The following is a 23,460-nucleotide window of genomic DNA, read 5'->3' as shown; positions in this document are numbered from 1 at the left end:
GTTGTTGACTAAAATTCATGTAACTTAGTTTCCAATTACTGAAAACATATAAAATTACTAGAATATTGACCATTTATACTTACATTTAAGCTCCTGGAGTCAAAAAACAATTTTGTTTAGGTCATACACCTTATGTTCAGGAAATTGACCGGGGCCAATGCGCAAATAGGGCTACAAAACTGTAGACTGCCTCCTTAAGATAGCAGTCCAAAGTTTTAAACCCATCTAAATTTGAGTTATTTGCACTCTTCAGTCGATTCTGGATAAAACTGTGTGGTTTTCTTTGTAATAAAACTGCAATTTACAATTTGAGACTATTTTAGTGAGCATATTAGCGGCAGCATTTTCACGCAACTTTTTGGTCATTCCTTCGGTATTCTACGCAAGTCTAAAAATCACTCAATTTGCACAGATATGAGATGTAGATATAATAATATTGCCAAACATCACTCATAATGAGTGTCAGCTTACATCCTGAGTCAAAAATTGCTCACAACACTGGTCAAAGTTTTAAAAAATGAATGTTGATGTTTTATTCCTTTAAATCTGTGTTTTTTACTCACTTTTCATCAAAGTTTATGCACATTTAGGGGTTTAAATGGTTTGAAAGGCACTAAATGTTGTACATATAGTTGAAATAAGTCAGCTTAGTCTTTCTTGCAAAAACATCTAAGCATATCGCACAAAGAAACAAAAACTGCGGCTCTAAAGCAGATGTGCGTACCATGCAAAAATAGGTTTTTCTTCAAAAATCAGGCTTACCTCCCCCTACTGGAATGTTAATATCTGTGCTCAAATTGCTCAGAATTCAATGGAAAAGCTGTTATCAGGTGATGATGACTCTATTTTATTAAAAAATGTCACCTTTGCCTATGGGGCGTTGGGTGTGAAATTTGGGATATTTATCTAAAGATAGCAGTCCAAAGTTTTAAACCCATCTAAATTTGAGTTATTTGTACTCTTCAGTCGATTCTGGATGAAACTGGGTGGTTTTCTTTGTAATAAAACTGCAATGTTCAATTTGAGACTATTTTTAGTGAGCATATCAGCGGCAGCATTTTCACGCAACTTTTTGGTCATTCTTTCGGTATTCTACGCAAGTCTAAATATCACTCAATTTGCACAGATATGAGATGTAGATATAATCATATTGCCAAAAATCACTCATAATGAGTGTCAGCTTATATCCTGAGTCAAAAATTGCTCACTACACTGGTCAAAGTTAAAAAAAAAATGAATTTTTATGTTGTATTCCTTTAAAAACAGTGTTCTTTACTCACTTTTCATCAAAGTTTATGCACATTTAGTGGTTTAAATGGTTTGAAAGGCACTAAATGTTGTACATATAGTTTAAATAAGTCAGCTTAGTATTTCTTGCATAAACAACAAAGCATATCGCACAGAGAAACAAAAACTACGGCTCTAAAGCAGATGTGCGTACCATGCAAAATAGGGTTTTCTTCAAAAATCAGGCTTACCTCCCCCTATTGGAATGCTAATATCTGTGCTCAAATTGCTCAGAATTCGATGGGAAAGCTGTTATCAGGTGTTGATGACTCTATTTTATTAAAAAATGTCACCTTTGACTATGGGGCGTTGGGTGTGAAATTTGGGATATTTACCTTAATATAGCAGTCCAAAGTTTTAAACCCATCTAAATATTAGTTATTTGTACTCTTCAGTCGATTCTGGATGAAACTGAGTGGTTTTCTTTGAAATATAACTGCAATGTACAATTTGAGACTATTTTTAGTGAGCATATCAGCGGCAGCATTTTCACGCAACTTTTTGGTTATTCTTTCGGTATTCTACGCAAGTCTAAATATCACTCAATTTGCACAGATATGAGATGTAGATATAATCATATTGCCAAAAATCACTCATAATGAGTGTCAGCTTATATCCTGAGTCAAAAATTGCTTACTACACTGGTCAAAGTTAAAAAAATTAAAGAATTTTGATGTTTTATTCCTTAAAATCAGTGTTCTTTACTCACTTTTCATCAAAGTTTATGCACATTTAGGGGTTTAAATGGTTTGAAAAGCACTAAATGTTGTACATATAGTTGAAATAAGTCAGCTTAGTCTTTCTTGCATAAACAACTAAGCATATCGCACAAAGAAACAAAGACTGCGGCTCTAAAGCAGATGTGCGTACCATGCAAAATAGGGTTTTCTTCAAAAATCAGGCTTACCACCCCCTACTGGATTGTTAATATCTGTGCTCAAATTGCTCAGAATTCAATGGGAAAGCTGTTATCAGGTGTTGATGACTCTATTTTATTAAAAAATGTCACCTTTGACTATGGGGTGATGGGTGTGAAATTTGGGATATTTTCCTTAAGATAGCAGTCCAAAGTTTTAAATCCATCTAAATTTGAGTTATTTGTACTCTTCAGTCAATTCTGGATGAAACTGGGTGGTTTTCTTTGTAATATAACTGCAATGTATAATTTGAGACTATTTTCAGTGAGCATATCAGCGGCAGCATTTTCATGCAACTTTTTGGTCATTCTTTCGGTATTCTACGCAAGTCTAAATATCACTCAATTTGCACAGATATGAGATGTAGATGACATCATATTGCTAATAATCACTCATAATGAGTGTCATCTTACATCCTAAGTCAAAAATTGCTCACTACACTGGTCTAAGTTAAAAACAAATAATGAATTTTGATGTTTATTTCTTTAAATCAGTGTTTTTTACTCACTTTTCATCAAAGTTTATGCACATTTAGGGGTTTAAATGGTTTGAAAGGCACTAAATGTTGTACATATAGTTTAAATAAGTCAGCTTAGTTTTTCTTGCATAAACAACTAAGCATATCGCACAAAGAAACAAAGACTGCGGCTCTAAAGCAGATGTGCGTACCATGCAAAATAGGGTTTTCTTCAAAAATCGGGCTTACCTCCCCCTACTGGAATGTTAATATATGTGCTCAAATTGCTCAGAACTCAATGGGAAAGCTGTTATCAGGTGTTGATGACTCTATTTTATTAAAAAATGTCACCTTTGACTCTGGGGCGTTGGGTGTGAAATTTGGGATATTTACCTTAAGGGGGCAGTCTACAGTTTATCTTGAAAATCCCCAGGCCGACAACCACTGGTCTGCAAAACACCCTCAAAACAAGGCCTTCAGTCCCAACCTGAATATAGATTCAGACAATATTAAGTACAGCTCATCAACACCTTGCACAAAACCGATATGTTAACACAATTATGTCTAAATATTTTTCTATATGGTTACAAAACAAAAATAAATTGTACTTATTAACAGTATAACATTATAAGGGGCGAAGATTTCCGACCAGAGTTCCGACAAATTGGGGAACTGCGCAGCCTGACAGATGTACCCTTGCTTGCAGTTACTGCCACAGCAACAGAGAAGGTACAGCAGGATATACACCAAGGTCTGCTGTTGTCCGACGATGCGTTATCCGTCGGCGTATTACCCGACAGGTAAATGAGACAAAATACCACAATCCTTGCAGCAAATATTAAATGCTTAGCATTAAGTTTGATATAATTACAATAAACAGCAAACGTCGTATAAATAAAACTGTATCCACTAATAATCGGTTTTATGAATCGAAATTGGTTCTAAGTTATGTAAAAACGCAGGGCGGATAGTAATTGTGCCATTTGGTTGACTCATTTTGCATAACGGGTCATCCAATCGGGGGGAATTGTGCCAATAAGTTGCCTAATTTTGTGTAACGGGTCAGCCAATCGTGCGCTGGGATCTGAGTCACGTTCACTTGACAGTTAACGTTTCCCGCGCCTAGCGTCCTTTTGCAAAGAAAGGAAAGTGCCCTTCTCGCGACTAAGAGAACGCTATTAAAAGAAAGTTGCTTGAAAAAAAACACTTCCATTTCACCTCCGGCATTTTTTTTTCGTGTCGCCTTCCATGTGTGCATTTGACTCATGCCTTTAACATTGTCATGCATTAATTAAGACTAATTAAGATTTTGTGTTCAAGTTAACGACATTTTGCAATACATGTCCTAAGATTGGTTTTCTGTACATTCTTCGTCACTCCATCCTAATCCCCTGGTGGTGAAAGTCACTATGTTAGTGGAAAGGCAATTCCTAAAATTATCTGGGAACTATTTTCAAGAAGCTACTTACGTTTTCTGATTGGGTGCGCATATTTATAATACAACGCATGTTTCTTAATTAACTAATAGTTTGATAATAATTGGTAGTAGTCTTTGAAAAATAAACAGCATACAATGTATTTAAAACTCCCTGTGTACGTCAGATATTTGCGTTAGTAGTTAAATTAGTAAAAGTGTACCCAGATAATTAAATACAACGCTATAGCTATTATAATTATGATACTATTTGTATGATTAAATCTTCAGACCGAATATTCGACTGGCGGTTAGAAAATCGACTGATCACGCTGAGGAGGAGCTGGTGTGGTTGCTGCAACAGTTTCAGACAACACCCACACTGGTCAAGACTATAATATTCTGCAAGTGTGTAATTTTAATTCAATTCAATTCTGTTTTAATCAGAATGTTGGCTTGTTTGTTTAAAATTTATGTATTATGTACAATAGTGTGAAGATCTTTGTAATTGGGTAAACTAAACTGTTTCTGAAGTTTGCAACGATGTTTAATATGCTTTTCTGTGTCTGTGTTCCTATAAACAAATAATCTTATATTACATGTATGTCAAAAAGATCTTCCTTTTGCGATTTTAGGTCGTACAGGTGTGTATATCAAGTGTGGTCATGGTTGGTTATTCAACTCGGTGACACGTCCTACGACGGGGAGCACCGTAGCTGCAACCGCGTTGTTGAAATGTTTACATCTTCAACAACGGACGCCACGAAGGAGGGGATTCTAAATGATTTACGGGCCGGGAGAGTTCGCGTCGTTGTGGAAACATTCGCCTTTGGGCTTGGAGTAAGTTACTTACACAATGATTATAATTCACTTCGACATTTTTTTTCTATAAAACTATTATTTACTTAGTTAATAAAGTTTCTCTTATTCCATTTTGCTCAATCACGTCCATACCATATAAATTAAGCTTGTATATCGTACGAAGTTTAAACATGAGTATGTATTTTTATTCTAAAAAAAGGTAAATCTTGATACTCAACTATGACATTTATGTTCTGTGATGGTAGATCGACATTCCGGACGTGCGGCTCGTGGTCCACTGGGGCGAACCGCGCTCTATCCTGTCTTACTGGCAGGAGATTTGCAGAGCCTGAAGGGGTGGAGATCCCGCTCTTGCTGTAGTTTTCGCGTATCCGCGGTCCATAGCGGATTGCGATGACGCTATGAAGACCATCGTGAATGGGACAGAATGCGTCAGACGTACCGTTCTGAAGGAGCTAAGAACTAAAGACGTGAATCCTATTCCGGCCCAAGGCGATGGTTGTCAAGATGACACATGTGAAGACTGTATTTGCCAGTTGTGCATTTTTTGTAACAGATGCTCACGAAGCTGTACTTGTTTTGGAGCGTGTCCGGACAAACTATTATGAAGTTCTCTTTATGTTGATTGTTTTGTGATCATAATCATGGGTTTAGCGTTATTTCGATTGATTTATTCTAGTAAGTGTGTGTCTATAATTAACACTTACACCGAATAGTACTATTAGTGCTTATTTCACTGTTTACTGGCAGGTAGTAACATTTGTGTATGACGTTGTTGATATTTTTATAAATTGCCAAAGTACTTTGTTATTGGGGATACACAGCGCTGGGACAAGAACCAATTAATATGGTAGCATATTTTTCATTTGACGTGTAAGACTTGTTTCAATGTTCAATGTAGATGTATTCATTTTATGCTGTAACATGTTATTTTCATTGATGAAGTAAAGTTTTCTAATGTTGATGAAAGAAAGGATCAGTCTTCGCTTCATCCTTATGTACAAGGTGGTTGAGGGGTTGGTACCGTCACTTCCACCTGACAAATTCCTAAAATTCTCTAAACCTAAACGCAAAATTAAAGCAAAACCCTTTTCGGACCATATAGCAACAAATTTCGTAAACAGTCAAGTTTGCAACAACTCAAAAGGCCTACAAATCCCAGATAGCAAAGCTATTCAGTATAGAAACTCCTTCTTTGTGGACACAGCCATCCACTGGAACCACCTCCCAGACAGTGTGGTGCAGAAGGACAGCGTAGAGTCGTTCAAAAACGCTCTACAGAGCTACCGCGCAACATAACGCGCTCTCTCCCTCCGTTGAATAAAAACCGCAAGTCGGGATCTTCAAAGTATAGATACAGATACAGAGTATTATGCTTTATTTGTATCACTCGCAGAAATGATGTGATCGTTTTGTGACAATTATTATGGGTTAAACGTTATTTCGATTGATTTATTTTCTTAAGTTTTTGTTTATAATTTAGACTTTCACCAAAACGTCGGTGAATACGGACCCATAGCATCAATAATAGTGTAATCGCAAGCTCCTAGCAGAGTTGTCGTTCGTCCCTCACCCATTGTGCAAACAATTGGTGTAATGCGCAAGCCGACAGCGACACTTTAATTCGGGAAATTGCGAACTGATCCAATATGGTAGATAAAAAGTACGAAAGAAAGACGAAGTCAATAAAAAGCAATTATTGCTCTCTTTAATGGTACCATTCGCATGAGTTTGTGGTTTAGACAGGTAAACTTGTATAAGTTCTTGCAGTTTCAGTGTTCCTTAACCCTTGCATTGTTGATAACATTTTGCACCCATGGCCAAGGCTGATAGTTGAATTATTGCAACTCGTTAAAGTACCTCTTCTCGAACCTCACCTCTTTTCGAACCCTTCATTTGTTTACATTTTATTCGCATGCGCACTACGTCACCGTTTTTTTGTGTATAGGTAATTTGTTTACGACGACTAGTACGTAGCGGCAAATCAACGAAAATGCGTCAAAAACAGTTAGAATAAGTAGAATAATCATAAAACACATAAATATCATCGTATTTCTTTATGCTTTTTACATGTACACAGATTTTCCTTTAAAAAAACTATAAAAACATGGTCTAATTTTTGTTCTAAACTTTGCCTGACAATTTACACTTTTTGGCTGCTGCAATAAGTCACGTGACTATGGTCTAAACATGTGACTAATTTATTTTTTTATGGTGTACACTGAAGGGTTCGAAAGCAGGTACTCGTTGTTTTGGCGTCATTGATAGTTTTACATGATATGTATGTGCTGGAAACTTGCAAAAATCTGTTATCAAAAGAGGATTTACATAGCAATTAAAGTTGCCAGCCATGTAGAAACAAGTTAGTTATCAAATAGAGTACTCATTAATATGTTTCACTATTTCCAATATTATATTTGAGTCAAATTGACGTGTCAAAAATTAAGAGGTTCGAAAGATGGTTCGTCCATGATACACTGTCACTTCTTGAAATTGTTAATAGATGATGCCTTGATTAATTGCCTTTTGCTGCAGGGCTTGCACTAAGCGGCGTACGGCCGTATATTACGCCCGATAATTGTTTCCATACACCCATGAAAAAAAAAACATGACGTCCACTGTACTTCCTTAAAATTGGTCATACGCCGAAAATAGCAACCCGTGACGTAAGCTGTCGATTAAAATAACACTTCAATCAACACTGCCGACTCAATGTGTTTTGCACACGTCTCAATCAGTCTAAACTCCGCCTCCTTATATTTGCTACCGCCTGCAGGTGATTAGCAAGTTTATTGTGTGTTGTTTATCTAACGGTTACACAATTTACCCCCCGCGCGGATCGCAAATTGACCGTGACAAAGCAGTCGCTTAAAATTGGTTGCTTTAACAACACACTCGTGCCTCTGCGCGTGCCATATGTTGTCTAATGATTAGGAGATAATTGCTGGTTTTGGGCAGACGGCACGGTAAAAGAAAGACGGCAAAAATAATTAAAGAAAAACAAAACTGATCAAAGTTTAATTAATTACGTAGATTCACTACCGTATTAGGTCCCGCGAGTTTTCTCAGTTTGTTAATCCACCGATAATTACGAGTAATAACCATCATATATAAACTGGAATCACAGTTCATTTTCTATACTAACAAGTCATTTTACTAGTCAGAAACATTTAGAAAACACATTTCCTGGATTAGATATAAATTATCCGAGTAGAATTAAATTGCTACGCCATGACCTTGCTACCAATAACTATGATTCAGCAATGTTAAATGGCCCATTAAAACAATACAAAGGAATGATCAAATGGGAAGATGTAACCTAGCACTTGCAATAAATATGGGGCTCATTTACAGGTCAGATTTGGAATCTCTGCTGTAAAATGAGATTTTAAATGAATTTTCAATTTTAAACAAATATTTGTAACAAAATATGAATTTGATTTAATGTTGAATTGCTTAAAATAAACAAGGAAGTAAAAAGATTCTGAACATTACTGGCTTGTTACAATTGAAAATTATTTGATACACCTGTTCAGGAAAAAAAGTAATTAAAAGTACAATCATAATCAACAATCAATAGACCAGTTGAATGTTATTGTTTACATTCGGGATTTTCCGCGCATGCGCACTGACTGGTTGGCAAAAACACTGGTGACAGTAATGTAAAACATGTATATATGTCTTTTGTTTAGTCAATAAAACGATACAAAAATCCGAAATAAACATTAAAACTCTTAAATAATAGTGCAAATATATAATATTTAGTACCAATAAATGTATTTTCATAAATATAATTTCCTCTGTATCAAATACGAATTAGTTATTAACATCAGAGTAAATGTGGTCGGAAGACTAAAAACTGGCAATCCCACAAATCAAAACAATAAATATTCTTTCGTATTCTTTGTGATAGTAAGATTTTGATAAATTATATTTCAAAGATACTAACACATAAATTTTTTTGATTATAATTATAAGTGGTGAAGATATTGTAATTGTTCATAAGCGAACGAAAGTGTAAGAGGGGCATTTAATCAATTATATAAAAAGAAACCCTTAAAGCGGAATACATTACGATTTTTAAGCATTGTAGTTATTTTATTTTCCATTGAATGAATTATCGTTTCGTTTCCATCGAATGACAATATCATATTAAAGTGTATATATGAAAAACAAGAACTGCATATTATGCAAATTGAACTGTCTTTGCGTGCACTCTCTTTACTGGTGATAAGGAGTGATAACAATCTAGCATTTTATGATAAATAAATATATATATTAATTTCTTTTACCCAAGTATTCTTTACCCTTTTGTTGTTTGCTTGTTTTCGTGATGTCGTTTCGTACACTACAGTAACGTACAATCTTAACACGTAATAGTGGAGTTTACAATTGCCGGTACTCGATCGTTAATTGTGTAGCAGTGAAATTGCACAATATTTTTATTTATAGTTATTAAACACTGTATTATTATGTTTAAACTTGCTAATATATATATATATATATATATACACTAGTTCGAACTTCCTGTTAATCCATTTCGGACAAATATCTTCATTTTTTTTAAATATGTTAAAATATTTTATTTAAGCAACTGTTTCGTATTTTGGCTTTACAATTTTGCTTAGATGATCGCTCAATATGCCAAGAGATGACATGGAGGTATCATAAATTCTGTTTAATGACCAGACACTTGTATGCCACATGTGGTTTATGCAGGGACCCAAGAATAGGTCCCTGGATTTTATTTTATGACACCATGTGTTCTTTGTAATTGTTTGGACAGTATCCGATCATAACGAGATTATCGGTTTATGATGAACAAAGGTGCAATAAAACACCGGGTTAAAAACGCTAAAACAAAGAGTGTCAAAATTGGTGTGAATAATTAAATAAAAACAATTACATTTATCAAGAGAATTTATTTAATGTGTAACAAGGTAGGTTTTTACAGGCATAAATGTTCAAATCAGTTACTATATGTTGCATACATAAAGTCGATCTATTTGCTGTTTGTTTACATCCTTATTTGTGTTCGTTCATTAAATTTGATTTATTCTGAAATAATTTCAATATCTGAGAATTATTTATTTAAAAAATGGTCGCGAAGATGTGCCAAGTAGATTTTTATGGTAACCACATACCGAGCTCGTAAATTGTGTTCCACTCCCGAGTTCGTTTATAGTCAAAACAAATAATAAGAACAATATAATCGTGCCAAAAATGCATTTCCTTGCACGCTTATGTTTTATTCAGACATAATTAGCAAAATTATATTTGATATTGTGCGTGATTATCAATAAAAACGATGATTTTGTCAACCATCTCTATACACGCATATATGAAATCCACCTCTTTTTGCCAACCAGTGGGCGGAGTCTAATATTTGCAGGTGCGCGTGACGTCACTCGTCAACTGGTCTATGAGAAATAAGGAAAATGTTGATTTTATACACTTAACATGTCTTTATAATATTGTATAAAACAAGTGAAGCGTTGATTGAAAGCTGAACAGAAACCACTTACTTATCCGTTAAGTTGCTGCAAAATATACGTAAAACTAAGATCTATGACGCAAATGTACCATTTCTCCCAAAAATGTTACCAATTCTCCCTATTTTGGCTTTAGGGAGAAGTGACGTCTCGGACTCCCTAACTTATGAGCCTAGCTAGACACCTGTTATCAAAAAGTTCAACGCTATAATTTATATTTTATAATTCCATGTTGTTATTGCGGCATTTGCAAAAGTGTATAAGCCCTTCCATATTGCAAACATATAACAATAAACTATTTATAAAATCGCATATAAGATTTTTTTGAAAAATTAAGGAGACATGGTTTCTGTTAAGCGTTTGATCAACTCCCACATGTTTAATACACCTCATTACATCATGTCCATTATCCTAAATCAGAACCAACTAACTTTTGGAAGTTTTAGGAGAACATAAGCAAACACACTTAAGTGTTCATTTTGTGCATCTTATTGATGTATTTAACTGAGTTTTATTGATATATTTAAACCTGGACCTGCTATGTATGTAATAACTGCTACAACTCATTACTGCTGAATTAATTACTATAATTTAGGCTGAAATGGGTTGTCAACAGACTGCATTTCAATAACTATAAGACATAAGTAAATATAACCTTTACTTTAAGCTCACCTGAGCACAACATCCTCAATGGTTAGCATTTTTATACGCCCGTCTATGACGGGACGTATTATGGTATACCCCGCGTCCGTCTGTCCGTCCGTCTGTCCGTCCGTCTGTCCGTCCGTCTGTCCGTCCGTCTGTCCGTCCGTCCGTCCGTCCGTCCGTCTGTTAATGTCGTACGCTACATCAAATATCCTTTGACAGATTTTCTTCAAATTTTAACACAATCTTAATATTGATAAACCCTGATCCCCTTTCGTTTTTGACGGAATTCTGAATTGTCGTTCCAGAGTTATGGGACTTTGTTCGTCAAAATTTCGTGATTTCATTGAATGTCCTACTGTAGCTCAAATATCCTTCGATGGATTTTTTTCAAATTTCAACACAATCTTAATATTGATAAACCCTGATCCCCTTTCGTTTTTGACGGAATTCTGAATTGTCGTTCCAGAGTTATGGGACTTTGTTCGTCAAAATTTCGTGATTTCATTGAATGTCCTACTGTAGCTATATAAAAATGTTAAAGTTGTTATAACTTTGGTATGCTTGGACATAGAGTCTTGAAACTTGACATGAAGGTTGGCCAGAACTAGTAAGTAACCACTGGACATTTCAAGGTCATTCATTTGAAGGTCAAGGTCACTGTGACCTTGAATGTAAAAATGTTAAAGTTGTTATAACTTTGGTATGCTTGGACCTAGAGTCTTGAAACTTGACATGAAGGTTGGCCAGAACTAGTAAGTAACCCCTGGACATTTCAAGGTCATTCATTTGAAGGTCAAGGTCACTGTGACCTTGAATGTAAAAATGTTAAAGTTCTTATTTCATGTTATAACTTTGGTATGCTTGTACCTAGAGTCTTCAAACTTGAAATAAAGATTGGCCAGTACTAGAAGATGACCACTGGTCATTTCAATGTCATTCATTTGAAGGTCAAGGTCACTGTGACCTTAAATGTTAAAATGTTAAAATTGTTATAACTTTGGTATGCTTGGACATAGAGTCTTCAAACTTGACATGAAGGTTTGCAAGCACACTTAGATGACCACTGGTCATTTCAAGGTCATTCATTCTAAGGTCAAGGTCACTGTGACCTTAAATGTTATTGTTGTTCATGTATCCTACCGTAGCTCAAATATCCCCCGATGGATTTTTTATACGCCCGTCTATGACGGGACGTATTATGGTATACCCCGCGTCCGTCTGTCCGTCCGTCCGTCCGTCTGTTAATGTCGTACGCTACGTCAAATATCCTTTGACAGATTTTCTTCAAATTTTAACACAATCTTAATATTGATAAACCCTGATCCCCTTTCGTTTTTGACGGAATTCTGAATTGTCGTTCCAGAGTTATGGGACTTTGTTCGTCAAAATTTCGTGATTTCATTGAATGTCCTACTGTAGCTCAAATATCCTTCGATGGATTTTTTTCAAATTTCAACACAATCTTAATATTGATAAACCCTGATCCCCTTTCGTTTTTGACGGAATTCTGAATTGTCGTTCCAGAGTTATGGGACTTTGTTCGTCAAAATTTCGTTATTTCCATGCTCATGTACTTATAAAATAAACCATGTATTCAAATACAAATAAACTGAAGTAAAAAAATGATTCAAAGGGTTATTTATTACCTTACTACTTCATTGGCGAACGACGGGCGTATCATGCGCTCATGGCGCAGCTTTTATTGATAAACTTTTGTCAGTTGTGGGGTGTGCGTTGTGCATCACAAACAATTGCCCTGTTAAACTCTCTAGAGACCACATGTATTGTCTGGGAATCTTCATGAAACTTGATCAGAAGATTTGTCCTGATGATATCTGGTACAAGTTTGAAACATTAATGTTCAATCTTATGAAATTCTGTCAAAATATTTGTTTTAATGATATCTTAGATGCGTTTGAAAATGTTTCTTGTTTGTTGTAAAACATGGCCATCCGGGAGCAGGGCATGGCATTTTCCTTATTTGGTTTTAGTAAAACCTTGTTTACATTCTAGGGTCCACATTTATTTCCAATCTTCATGAAACTTGGTTAGAAACTTTGATTTAATGATATCTTGGACGAATTTGAAAATGGTTATGGTCTGTTGTAAAACATGGCCCTTTGGGGGCGGGGCATTTTTCCTTAACACTATAGAGGCCACATTTTATGTCTGATCTTCATGTATCTTTGTCAAATTCTTAAAAGTAGTTTTCCTCTGCACTTTGTTTTTTGTATACATCTAGTTCTTTATTTCCTGTTTAATATAGGTGTATTAATTGTTTAAATGCTTTTAGCAAATGAAATGCATATTTTTAAGTCATAAACTGTGTCCAATTAAATTAATTTGCTCAGAATCTCTTGGTATAACCTCCTTTTATACAAAAGTATGATGATATACATTTAAATGTATTTATTAACTGCTTTTAAGTTACAAAATATATTTTTGCATATATATTTACCTAGATTTACATTAACCTTTTATTATTTTAATAATTAATACAGAAAATGCTTTCAGAAAAAAATGAGTTCAACTTCTCTTTAATTTCTAAGTGAATCTTGCTCAAAGAATCACACTTGAATGACTTTAATGTGAAGATAAGGGTAAAGAAAAGATTTGTTTTATGCATAATTATGACTCTTTGTTTTTTAGCATAGGTGCGTTTACGCACCTATGCTTATGGTATATACCACATTTCGAAAATCCACATCGATCGGTTGCCCTTTATGAAGCCTTACCTGATCAAAAATCAGACGAAATATCTATTTAATTTAGTATATGGTCATTCTTACAATTTTTTTTGGAAACGTTTTTCTAACGTTTTCTTCCAAGAATATTGCTGACACCGTTTTTAGTGAATTTTTCTAAGACCGTTTTATGTCAAAAAATCTTCTTATAACCTAAAACAAATTTCGTTCGTAAAACAATTCTATCTGCACTATAAATATCAATCTCCTACGCAGTGGCCTCCCTTATACTAGAAGTTACTGACCGGGCGAAGCAAGGGAAGTAACTGCTGTGAGGAGTTTCTATAAAAATCTGCATTCAGAAATCTGTATTCAGAACTCAATCTGTTGTGCACGTCTGCATCTAACGCTTACCACAAGTTTTACGACAAATTCTTGACGCAGACGAATAGGGTAGCGTCTATTTTCATTTGTGAAAACAATAGTTCGATACAGATCTGTTCCGTGCTTAAATTTTGAAAGGCTTGGGTAATTATTTTTCATAAGCATTTCAAACACTAATGTAAATGGAAAGATTATCTATTTAAATAGTCGGTAATTGTTTGAAATTATTAATTTTAGAAATTCGCTGATGGCGATATCGAACTACATTATACCACGTGACGCCATTCTTCCCTGTATCTTGCACCTTTGCTTTTAACGCCATCGGCGCTCTCGTTGTATTATACAATTTTATAGTTCAAAGTTTGTTTGTGTTGAACTCCTATACATTCTTAGCAGATTGTGCTCAGACTTTTACAAATACAGTGTTTTGATGATCTTTATGGAAAGAATTATGACTGCGACCAGTTTTGGCACTTTTTAAATTAAATGTGTTCACTTATGAATATTGATTGGATTTTTCTGCGTTTAAACGCGCTTTTTGGGCATCACTGTCTGTAACACATTTCTCGTTGTTATACCATACAATAGGTTACTATACAACTTTGATGTCCATCAAGCCGTCAGTGCTACCATACAATAGGTTACTATACAACTTTGATGTCCATCAAGCCGTCAGTGCTACCATACAATAGGTTACTATACAACTTTGATGTCCATCAAGCCGTCAGTGCTACCATACAATAGGTTACTATACAACTTTGATGTCCATCAAGCCGTCAGTGCGCTATACAACTTTGATGTCCATCAAGCCGTCAGTGCGTTTGAATGTTTCAGAAGAATCCTCTTAATTGCCATGTAAAACAGTCTCTGTGTGTATTTCAGTAAGAAAACAAGATGTCTCAAGGAGAAAAAAGCCATGCTAAATCAAGGGGTGGTATGTACTCGTATTTATTCTTGAAATTCTGGTAATAATGACAAATACTGACTATGAAATCTCATACATTCTCGGGATACACATTTCACACAATTTTAACACCCTACATATTAGGACTGTCTTAAATTTGTGCAACGTCTTTATAAAACAAAAGTTTAATTCATTCATTTAACGAGGAAACACCAAATTGTGAAGGCAGTATGTATGTTTTGAATTTCTCAAATATAATTTGACTTGATAAGATTAATAAGTTAATTGTCTACATTTATTAACTGTGACAATGGAACAAACTCTGTTGAAAAAGTCACTGGTCTTATAAATGTGTTTTTTTATCTTACAGGGCGTATAAGAAATCAAAGGCAAGACATGAATGTTCCCATGCCTGTAACAACTGATCAATTTGAGGAAGAGTATCTCGGTTATGTTAATAAAAGAGTGACAACAGCAAAAAGAAAGAACAAAGATGTTGCTGATGAATTGGAGTTTGAACGTTCAAAGCAAACAGTAGAGAAAAAAACAAGAACAATTTTAAATGTGGAGGAAAATAAGAAACTGTTTAAGACTGATGGTGCTGAAGTTGATTCTGTGCTTGACAAAGAGATGATTTATATAGACTGTATCAAGGTAGATAATACAATTAATAGAAAAACTCATCACGGCCAAGACACTTCACAAGAATGCAACATAACAGAAAAACAAATTGCAACGCAGACAGGTAGTGTGTCTAATACTTCAAAGCGGACAATAGAAAATAAATCTATGAATTCAGATAGACATGTGGAAGAAATGCAAAGACAACAAAGATTAAGACACATGCCGCTTCTTTTGGACCAGACCGAACACCAGTGTATGTTCTGTCCATCCAAATGCAAGACTCGGCTATTGTTCATTGAGCATCTGAAGCAGGAGATTCATCTACGAAACATGTGTCAAGACTTCATGCCTGGACAGATTCCGCCTGAAGACATCATCAAGAAGCTGACTGACAGAGGCGTGCACAACTGGCATGACGTGGACATCTCGAAGTGTGGCAAATGTGGCCATGTGTTTCTGAATAAAGTCAACCTGTTCCGGCACCTGTGTGAATGTAGGTTGAAATGTGAAACGCCATGGTGCACTCAAACATTTGTGACTCAAGAAGAAATGAACAAACACATTGGTTTTTATCATAAACAGAGTGAACTAAAGTCATCGCGAAAAAAAATGTTTCTGTGTATGATTTGCAAAACAATATTTCAGGACCGTAGAGAACTTGGCTCTCATGTGAAAATTCATAAAAAAGAAGAATTCAAATGTTGTGATCAGCAGTTTGCTGACTTTAAGAACTATGTTCACCATAAGGTTAAAATGCACAGTGAGACTGAAAATTGGTCTATTGTCCTATGCCAGTCAGACGATTGTGGGTCAGTTTTCTTCACAGAAACAGAATATGCCATTCATGTTTCAGAGAATCATCCGCTAAAGGTGTTTACATGCGCGGGCAAACAGCGCAACTGTAGGCAGTATTTCCTGTCTGACGAAGCTTGGGACAGGCATTTTCATCAGCATGCATGTGAATTGTTCTGCACACAATGCGAAGCTAAATTGTTCAACAAACGTTGCTGGAAACGACAGAAAATGCCACATATTAATATGAAGACTGGGCTTGCATGTAAAAATGTGAACACTTTCCTATCAATTTTGAAAAAGAATTCACAAGATGAAGGGGCTATACATCCATGCAGTGTTTCTGGTTCTCAGCAAGATATGCTGACAAACAGAATTCCAGACGTAAATAATATGGATAATTCTGTTGAGAATAATGATATACTGGTAAATGATATTTTGAAAGAACAGGAAAAGAAAAATGTTTTCAAGAAAATTAGAGTTAATATAGAGCTTGGAGAAGACGCATATGTTCTCAGCATACAGGAAGTAGATGATGGACAAACCAAGGCTACACCTTTCTGTTGCAAAATAGTTTTTGAAAATAAACAAACGACCCCTGAAAATACTGATGTACCAGCTTCGAATATATACCCAATCCCTGCCACTGGTCCTGCCAAAACATGTGGCAAAAGACGGACGAAATGCAAGCAAGCATGTACATGTATACCATGCTGTGTTAATGAAACACAAAAGAGAAACAGAGTGTGCGATGCGCCAAAAGGCGATGAGAAAAAAGATTCCGATGAACCTGTGGAAAATACCAGTACATATGCAATATTTCTTGACGAGCAATTACCTCCCGATGAATACTGTCAGTCTCAGAAAGGAGCAAGGCTAGAAAGCATTACAACTCAGAATACTAATACAGTAAGCAGTAAAACTCAGATTACTAATAAAGAAAGCAGTAAAACTCACAAAAGTAATACAGAAAGCATTAAAGCTCAGGATACTTTTACCGAGAGCAGTAAAACTCAGAACTCTAATACAAAAAACAGTAAAACTCAGAATACTAATACAGAAAGCAGAAAAACTGAGATAACATGTACAGAAAGCGGAATTACTCAGAATGCTAGTACAGAAATCAGTGAAACGCGGAATGGTGGAACAGAAGTCATTAATATTCACAATACTAGTACAGAAAGCATTAAAACTCAGAATACGTATACAGAAAGCAGTTCAACTCCCACTACAAGTACAGAAAGCATTAAAGCTTATTATACTATTACAAAAAGAATAACTACTCAGAATGCGAGTGCGGAAAGCTGTAAAATTCAGAATACTCATACAGAAAGCAGTAAAACGCATGATACGAGTACAGAAAGCGGTAAAACTCCGATTTTTGGTGCAGAACTCAACTTTATACGTCCCATGAGTCATGTGTTCGCATCGATTTTTGTCTGTAATGTAGATGGCTGTGGATATATTGCAAAAGTGGGCATGTCTGATACTTTCCCATATGATGTGAAATCCCACTCCAGTAATCATGAATCATTGTTTCGGAGCTCAGTGTGCGTGGCTAATAAGTCCTGTCACAATTACTTTGTTTGTGCTGTATGTGACAGCACTTTCGATTCACTTCATCTTTATGATAGACATGCATGTAAAGAGAAAACAGATGAGACAATGCTCTGCCAGAAAATATCAACGTACAGTAGGTTTTCAAATGAAAACGTTAATGCGTTTGATGCATACAATGAGCAAACGGGTAAATGCTTAATTTGTGACAAAATTGCTGCTGATATTCCGGTACATATAAAAAACTGTCACCCAGTTATATGTGTATACGAATATTGGAAATGCACTGTCTTTGGTCAGATTCAGTACTTGTTGTTCAGACCGGACATGTCAAATCAGTTTACAGTTAAAGAGATCTTGCTGACCATAGGAAAATTTGGTACTTCGCATTGTAAACCTAATTTGTGCTTCATAGTGATCTTCAAAATAAATGTTCTACAGTCATCAAGACAAAACATTCTCTCTTTGGCACTTACTGTTTGCCCTATGTGTTTGAAGTCTTTCTCAAGAGCTGAGCATTTGCCTCACATGTTCACACATTTTGAGCCGAAGGAAGACGTTACATGTTCTGTAACATTTCCAGCACTTATCTCTGAAGGTCACAACGCTGGTATGCCTGCAGACGTTGCAACAATGGGTGCTAACTATATTAAAGGTGTTGATAAGCCCAGTGTATTTCCTGCTGTAGTGTATTTCCGGTCCAATAATCTCAACCCAAATAAAAATGCAGAATTGCCAGGTAACCGTGCAAAAATCGGAGACGATGTCACTTCCATAAACTCTACGCAAGTGTCAGAGAAGAGGTACATGGTTGGCGATGTTGATTACCCATCTAGAACTTTCTTGAAAGAGGAACTTCTGGTGAATGACACGGAGTATGGTAATTTCAGTGTTCAGGTTTATCAGGTAGACGACCAATCAAAAGATGAAGATAAAATGTCACTTATGGGTACAATTGAGGATACAATAACATGATAACAAGATGATTTTTGTACATCCTGAAGTGCTTTAATACTTAAGAAATATTACTTATATGGATCAGCTGAAATTTCTGTGGTAACATTTAATTGTTAGGTATTACGAATTTACAAGTAATTTTAAATTAGAATAAGATTGAAAGACACTGCAAGACTGAAGAATTGTGTTAATGCAAATGTGCCTATTTATTTATCAATCAATGAAGCTATTGTTTTTAGCTCACCTGAGTACAATGTGCTCATGGTGAGCTTTTGTGATCGCCTTTTGTCCGTTGTGCACCGTCAACATTTGCCATGTTAACACTCTAGAGGCCACATTTATTTCCAATCTTCATGAAATTTGGTCAAAAGATTGGTCTCAATGATGTCTTGGATGAGTTCGAAAATGGTTACGTTTGCTTGAAAAACATGGCTGCCAAGGGGCGGGGCATTTTTCCTTATATGGCTATATATTGCTATAGAAAAATCTTGTTAACATTCGAGAAGCCACATTTATACATAGTCAGATCTTCATGAAACTTGGTCAGAAAATACATCCCAATAATATCTTGGACGAGTTTAAAAATGATGCCGGTTGGTTTTAAAATCATGGCCACCAGGGGTGGGGCATTTTTCCTGATATGGCTATATATGGCTTTAGTAAAACCTTGTTAACACTCTATAGAGGCCACATTTATTGTCCAATCTTCATGACATTTGGTCAGAAGATTGGTCCCAATGATATCTTGGATGAGTTTGAAAATGGTCATGTTTGCTTGAAAAACATGGCGGCCAAGGGGCAGGGCATTTTTCCTTATATGGCTATAGTAAAATCTTGTTAACACTCTAGAGGCTACATTTACTGTCCGATCTTCATGAAACTTGGTCAGAAGATTCATGCTGATAATATCTTGGACAAGTTAAAAAATGATGCCGGTTGGTTGAAAAATATGGCTGCCAGAGAGCGGGGCATTTTTCCTTATATGGCTATAGTAAAACCTTGTTAACACTCTAGAGGCCACATTTATTTTCCAATCTTCATGAAACATGGTCAGAAGATTTTTCCCAATAATATCTTGTTATCTCAGGTGAGCGCCTTTGGGCCTTTCAGGCCCTCTTGTTACAGTTTTCACTTAATACAATAACAATCACTCATTGCTTGCTTAAATTTCATGTATATGTTTTTATGTAACCTAATTTATATGTTATGGTTTCACTTTCATGCCTTGTATATTACAAAGGGCTGATATAATAGCGATGCATACATGGCTCATAATTATAATCATGTTTCAAATAAAATTTAATTTGATAATGAAGAAGTCTCATAGTTCAAAGTTCTGAATATGTCACAGTGGAAAAGAGCTATAAAGTATAATTATTTACGTATTGGTTGTGCTTTTGAGTGTTACGTATTGGTTGTCCTTTTGAGTGTTAAGTATTGGTTGTCCTTTTGAGCGTTACGTATATGAAAAACGTAAAATGTTTAACTTTATCACCCTGTAAGTTAGATGTGGGTTCCTGTCATATTGTCAATTTTGTTTGTTTGTGTCTGTGCGTCAGAAAAATTTACAATATGTTGATATGTACAACTGTGGATTTCTCATGACTTTGGATAGCTCCAATTACTTAAAGATTAAGAGGTTTCGCTCTTTTAACCTCCTCATCATCACCATGGCAAAAGTGTCTTACGCTTCTGTTTTCCAACAATATACATGTATCATGCTTGGTTGAACATTACTTGAAAGCCAATCATATCTCTGTCCAGTTCAAGACTGGGTCATACGGGGTCAAAGACTAGGTCAATAGATCTACAAAAGAAAATCAGGAGGCCACATTCATTGCTTATTCTTTGAGAAACTTAGAATATTTGCCAAAATGAAAGTTTGGCTGAGTTTGAAACTGGGTCACATGTCATCAAAATGAGGTCATTAAATCATATAGAAGAAAAAGCTTTTGAACTCTCTGGAGTCACATTTGTCATCTAGAAGTTACTAAAACATTTGTTCTTTTGATATCTTTGCTTTGTTTTAAAATGGTTCTGGCCCAATGAAAAATATAGCTTCATGGGGATGGGGCAGTTTAGGCAATAGACACCTTGTACTCATTGTAATGTCAGAAGCTGTAAGCAACCTCAATCTCAATTCATTTGGACTTAATTAATCGCAGGTTCTTTATTGAACTCTGCTTGTCTTCCTAGGGGAGACAAACTTTCTTGTTAACCATTCAGCTTTTCCGATAGAGTTGTCTGCTCTTCTTGTTCCATGGTTTCCCACATAATCATACAGCATCTTTCTCTCCTTCCTAGAGTTGGATTTTGAAACATTTAATTAATACTTGTGAACTCCATAAGCATTCTTGAATTGTGTATTTTGTGGATGAATTCTCTATTTTGTATCACATGATAAATGCCAACATAAGAATTAGTAATTGGGATTTCCTTTTATTGAACCTGATAACACAATCAAAACTTTATTGCATATGTAGTTTAATATTTTTAAGCACGAAGGTCAGTATAAAGTTAATGATCGTCTGATTTAACCAGCATACCAATAAGGGAGATCGTTGGTCGAAACCTTCCCTGGATAGACCTTCTATCCAAACAAACGAGTGCAAAGAAATATTGTATTCCTCACTTTTTTGAAGTGTGCATACTTAATTGTATTAAGTTTGCTTCTGGACGTTAAGTGATGAAACCCCTTCAATGGGTTTGGAGATATTAATTGAATACACTGTAACTCCAATACAACGCGGATGACAGGGTCCAAGTCATGCGACCGAGTTATAAATAGAGAGCGTTATAAGTTTTGAGCAAATTTATTGCAGGGGGTGGGGGGCTATAAAACAGGTATATTATAGCCTATAATATAGGTCCTGTTAATTGCCATGCTATGTTGTAATTCACCAATACATAATGCATATAAACCAAATGGTATCGATAGCAGTATACTTATATTGGAGTTACAGTGTAAATAGAGTGAAAACTATTTTTGTATACCTAATGATAAAATATGACATTTCTGCAGTGAAATAACAGCAGTGAAAATAAACAAATTGTTGTTTTCACCTGTGAAAAAAACTAATTTTCGGAACTTCTATTTTTAGATTATCATAATTATCATATTTTTGTATGATCACGAGTGAATTAAAATCGGTATTCCACCAAATTCCACAAATTTTCTTTTATTTTACGCTTTTTCACTGTTTATTTACATTGTAAAAGAGTTTAACTGGAGAATTTCGCTGGAATAATGACGTCATTTTGTGTATTGAAATGTATTGAGGCACGCCACGGGAGATATGGTAACTTTTCAGCAAAAGGGAAACACGATCTTGCACTGGCATGAACAATTATTATCTATTTCCCTTCAGATGTGTTGCCTTAAACCGTCATTATTGACTTATGCCTTCTCCACATAATATCTTATACCTAAGCATTACAGCTAAGTTTCATGGAAGCATAAGGTATGGCATATATTGAGCAGACGTGAAAAAGTGGTGTAAAATTTTAAAGCAAGACATTAACCTGTCCCTTTGATATGCATGACTGCCTTATGTACAGACTCTCATTTTCCTTAAAATTGTAGCAGTTTCTTGACAATTCTTCAATAGGACATATTGACATGACAGGAAAATAATTACTCAATTTTATGTTTACCTTGATGTTAAACCTTAACCTTACAACCAGTGACGATAGCCTGGGAGCAATTTACTCCAATCCATGCCTCGGTACTTTAATAGAAAGATAAAACTTCATACCAATGCATACCACTTCCATTATCCAACAAGTTAAGGTGAAAACATCAATAAACAAGAGCTGCGTTTGTGAAACACAATGCCCCCGCACTGCGCTTTGAAGCCGTACGGCAGCTATTTTAGAGAAATCAAGGCCAACAACTTCGCCAAACATCTATGGACCAAAATGAAAGTTTCAAACTACAATTCATATGTAAGTCATGTAGGAAGGAAGACTTAAATACCAAACATCAGCCCAATATCTGAAATGGTTGAATAAACAAGGGCTTTTTGTAAAACATGCATGCCCCCCATATGGGCTGTCAGTTGTAGTGGCAGCCATTGTGTGAATACGTTTTTTGTTACTGTGACCTTGACCTTTGACCTAGTGACCTGAAAGTCAATAGGGGTCATCTACTAGTCATGATCAATGTACCTATGAAGTTTCATGATCCTAGGCCTAATTATTCTTGAGTTATCATCAGGAATCCATTTTACTGTGTCAAGTCACACTGACCTTTGACCTAGTGACCTGAAAATTAATAGGGGTTTTCTACCAGTCGTGATCAATGTACCTATGAAGTTTCATGATCCTAGGCATAAGCATTCTTGAGCTATCATCCAGAAACCATTTTACTATTTCGAGTCTCTGTGACCTTGACCTTTGACCTAGTGACCTGAAAATCAATAGGGGTCATCTGCCAGTCATGATCAATGTACCTATGAAGTTTCATGATCCTCGGCCTAATCGTTCTTGAGTTATTATCCGGAAACCATTTTACTGTTTCGA

General features: G+C 35.5%; 1 protein-coding gene across 1 annotated transcript; it reads left to right on the top strand.

Moving 5' to 3' along the window:
* Positions 1 to 6,526: 6,526 nt before the first annotated feature.
* LOC127847446 (uncharacterized) lies at positions 6,527 to 21,361 on the top strand. The gene is made up of 3 exons (XM_052379360.1): positions 6,527 to 6,643; positions 14,988 to 15,039; positions 15,380 to 21,361. The coding sequence occupies exons 2-3, from the start codon at positions 15,000 to 15,002 to the stop codon at positions 18,955 to 18,957; spliced, it is 3,618 nt and encodes a 1,205-aa protein (XP_052235320.1). The 5' UTR covers positions 6,527 to 6,643; positions 14,988 to 14,999; the 3' UTR covers positions 18,958 to 21,361.
* Positions 21,362 to 23,460: the final 2,099 nt, after the last annotated feature.

Source organism: Dreissena polymorpha, chromosome 10 (assembly GCF_020536995.1).
Source record: "Dreissena polymorpha isolate Duluth1 chromosome 10, UMN_Dpol_1.0, whole genome shotgun sequence".
NCBI classification, from domain to species: Eukaryota; Metazoa; Mollusca; class Bivalvia; order Myida; family Dreissenidae; genus Dreissena; species Dreissena polymorpha.
Note: the sequence above shows the minus strand (reverse complement) of the source record. Positions and strands in the feature narration are given on the sequence as shown.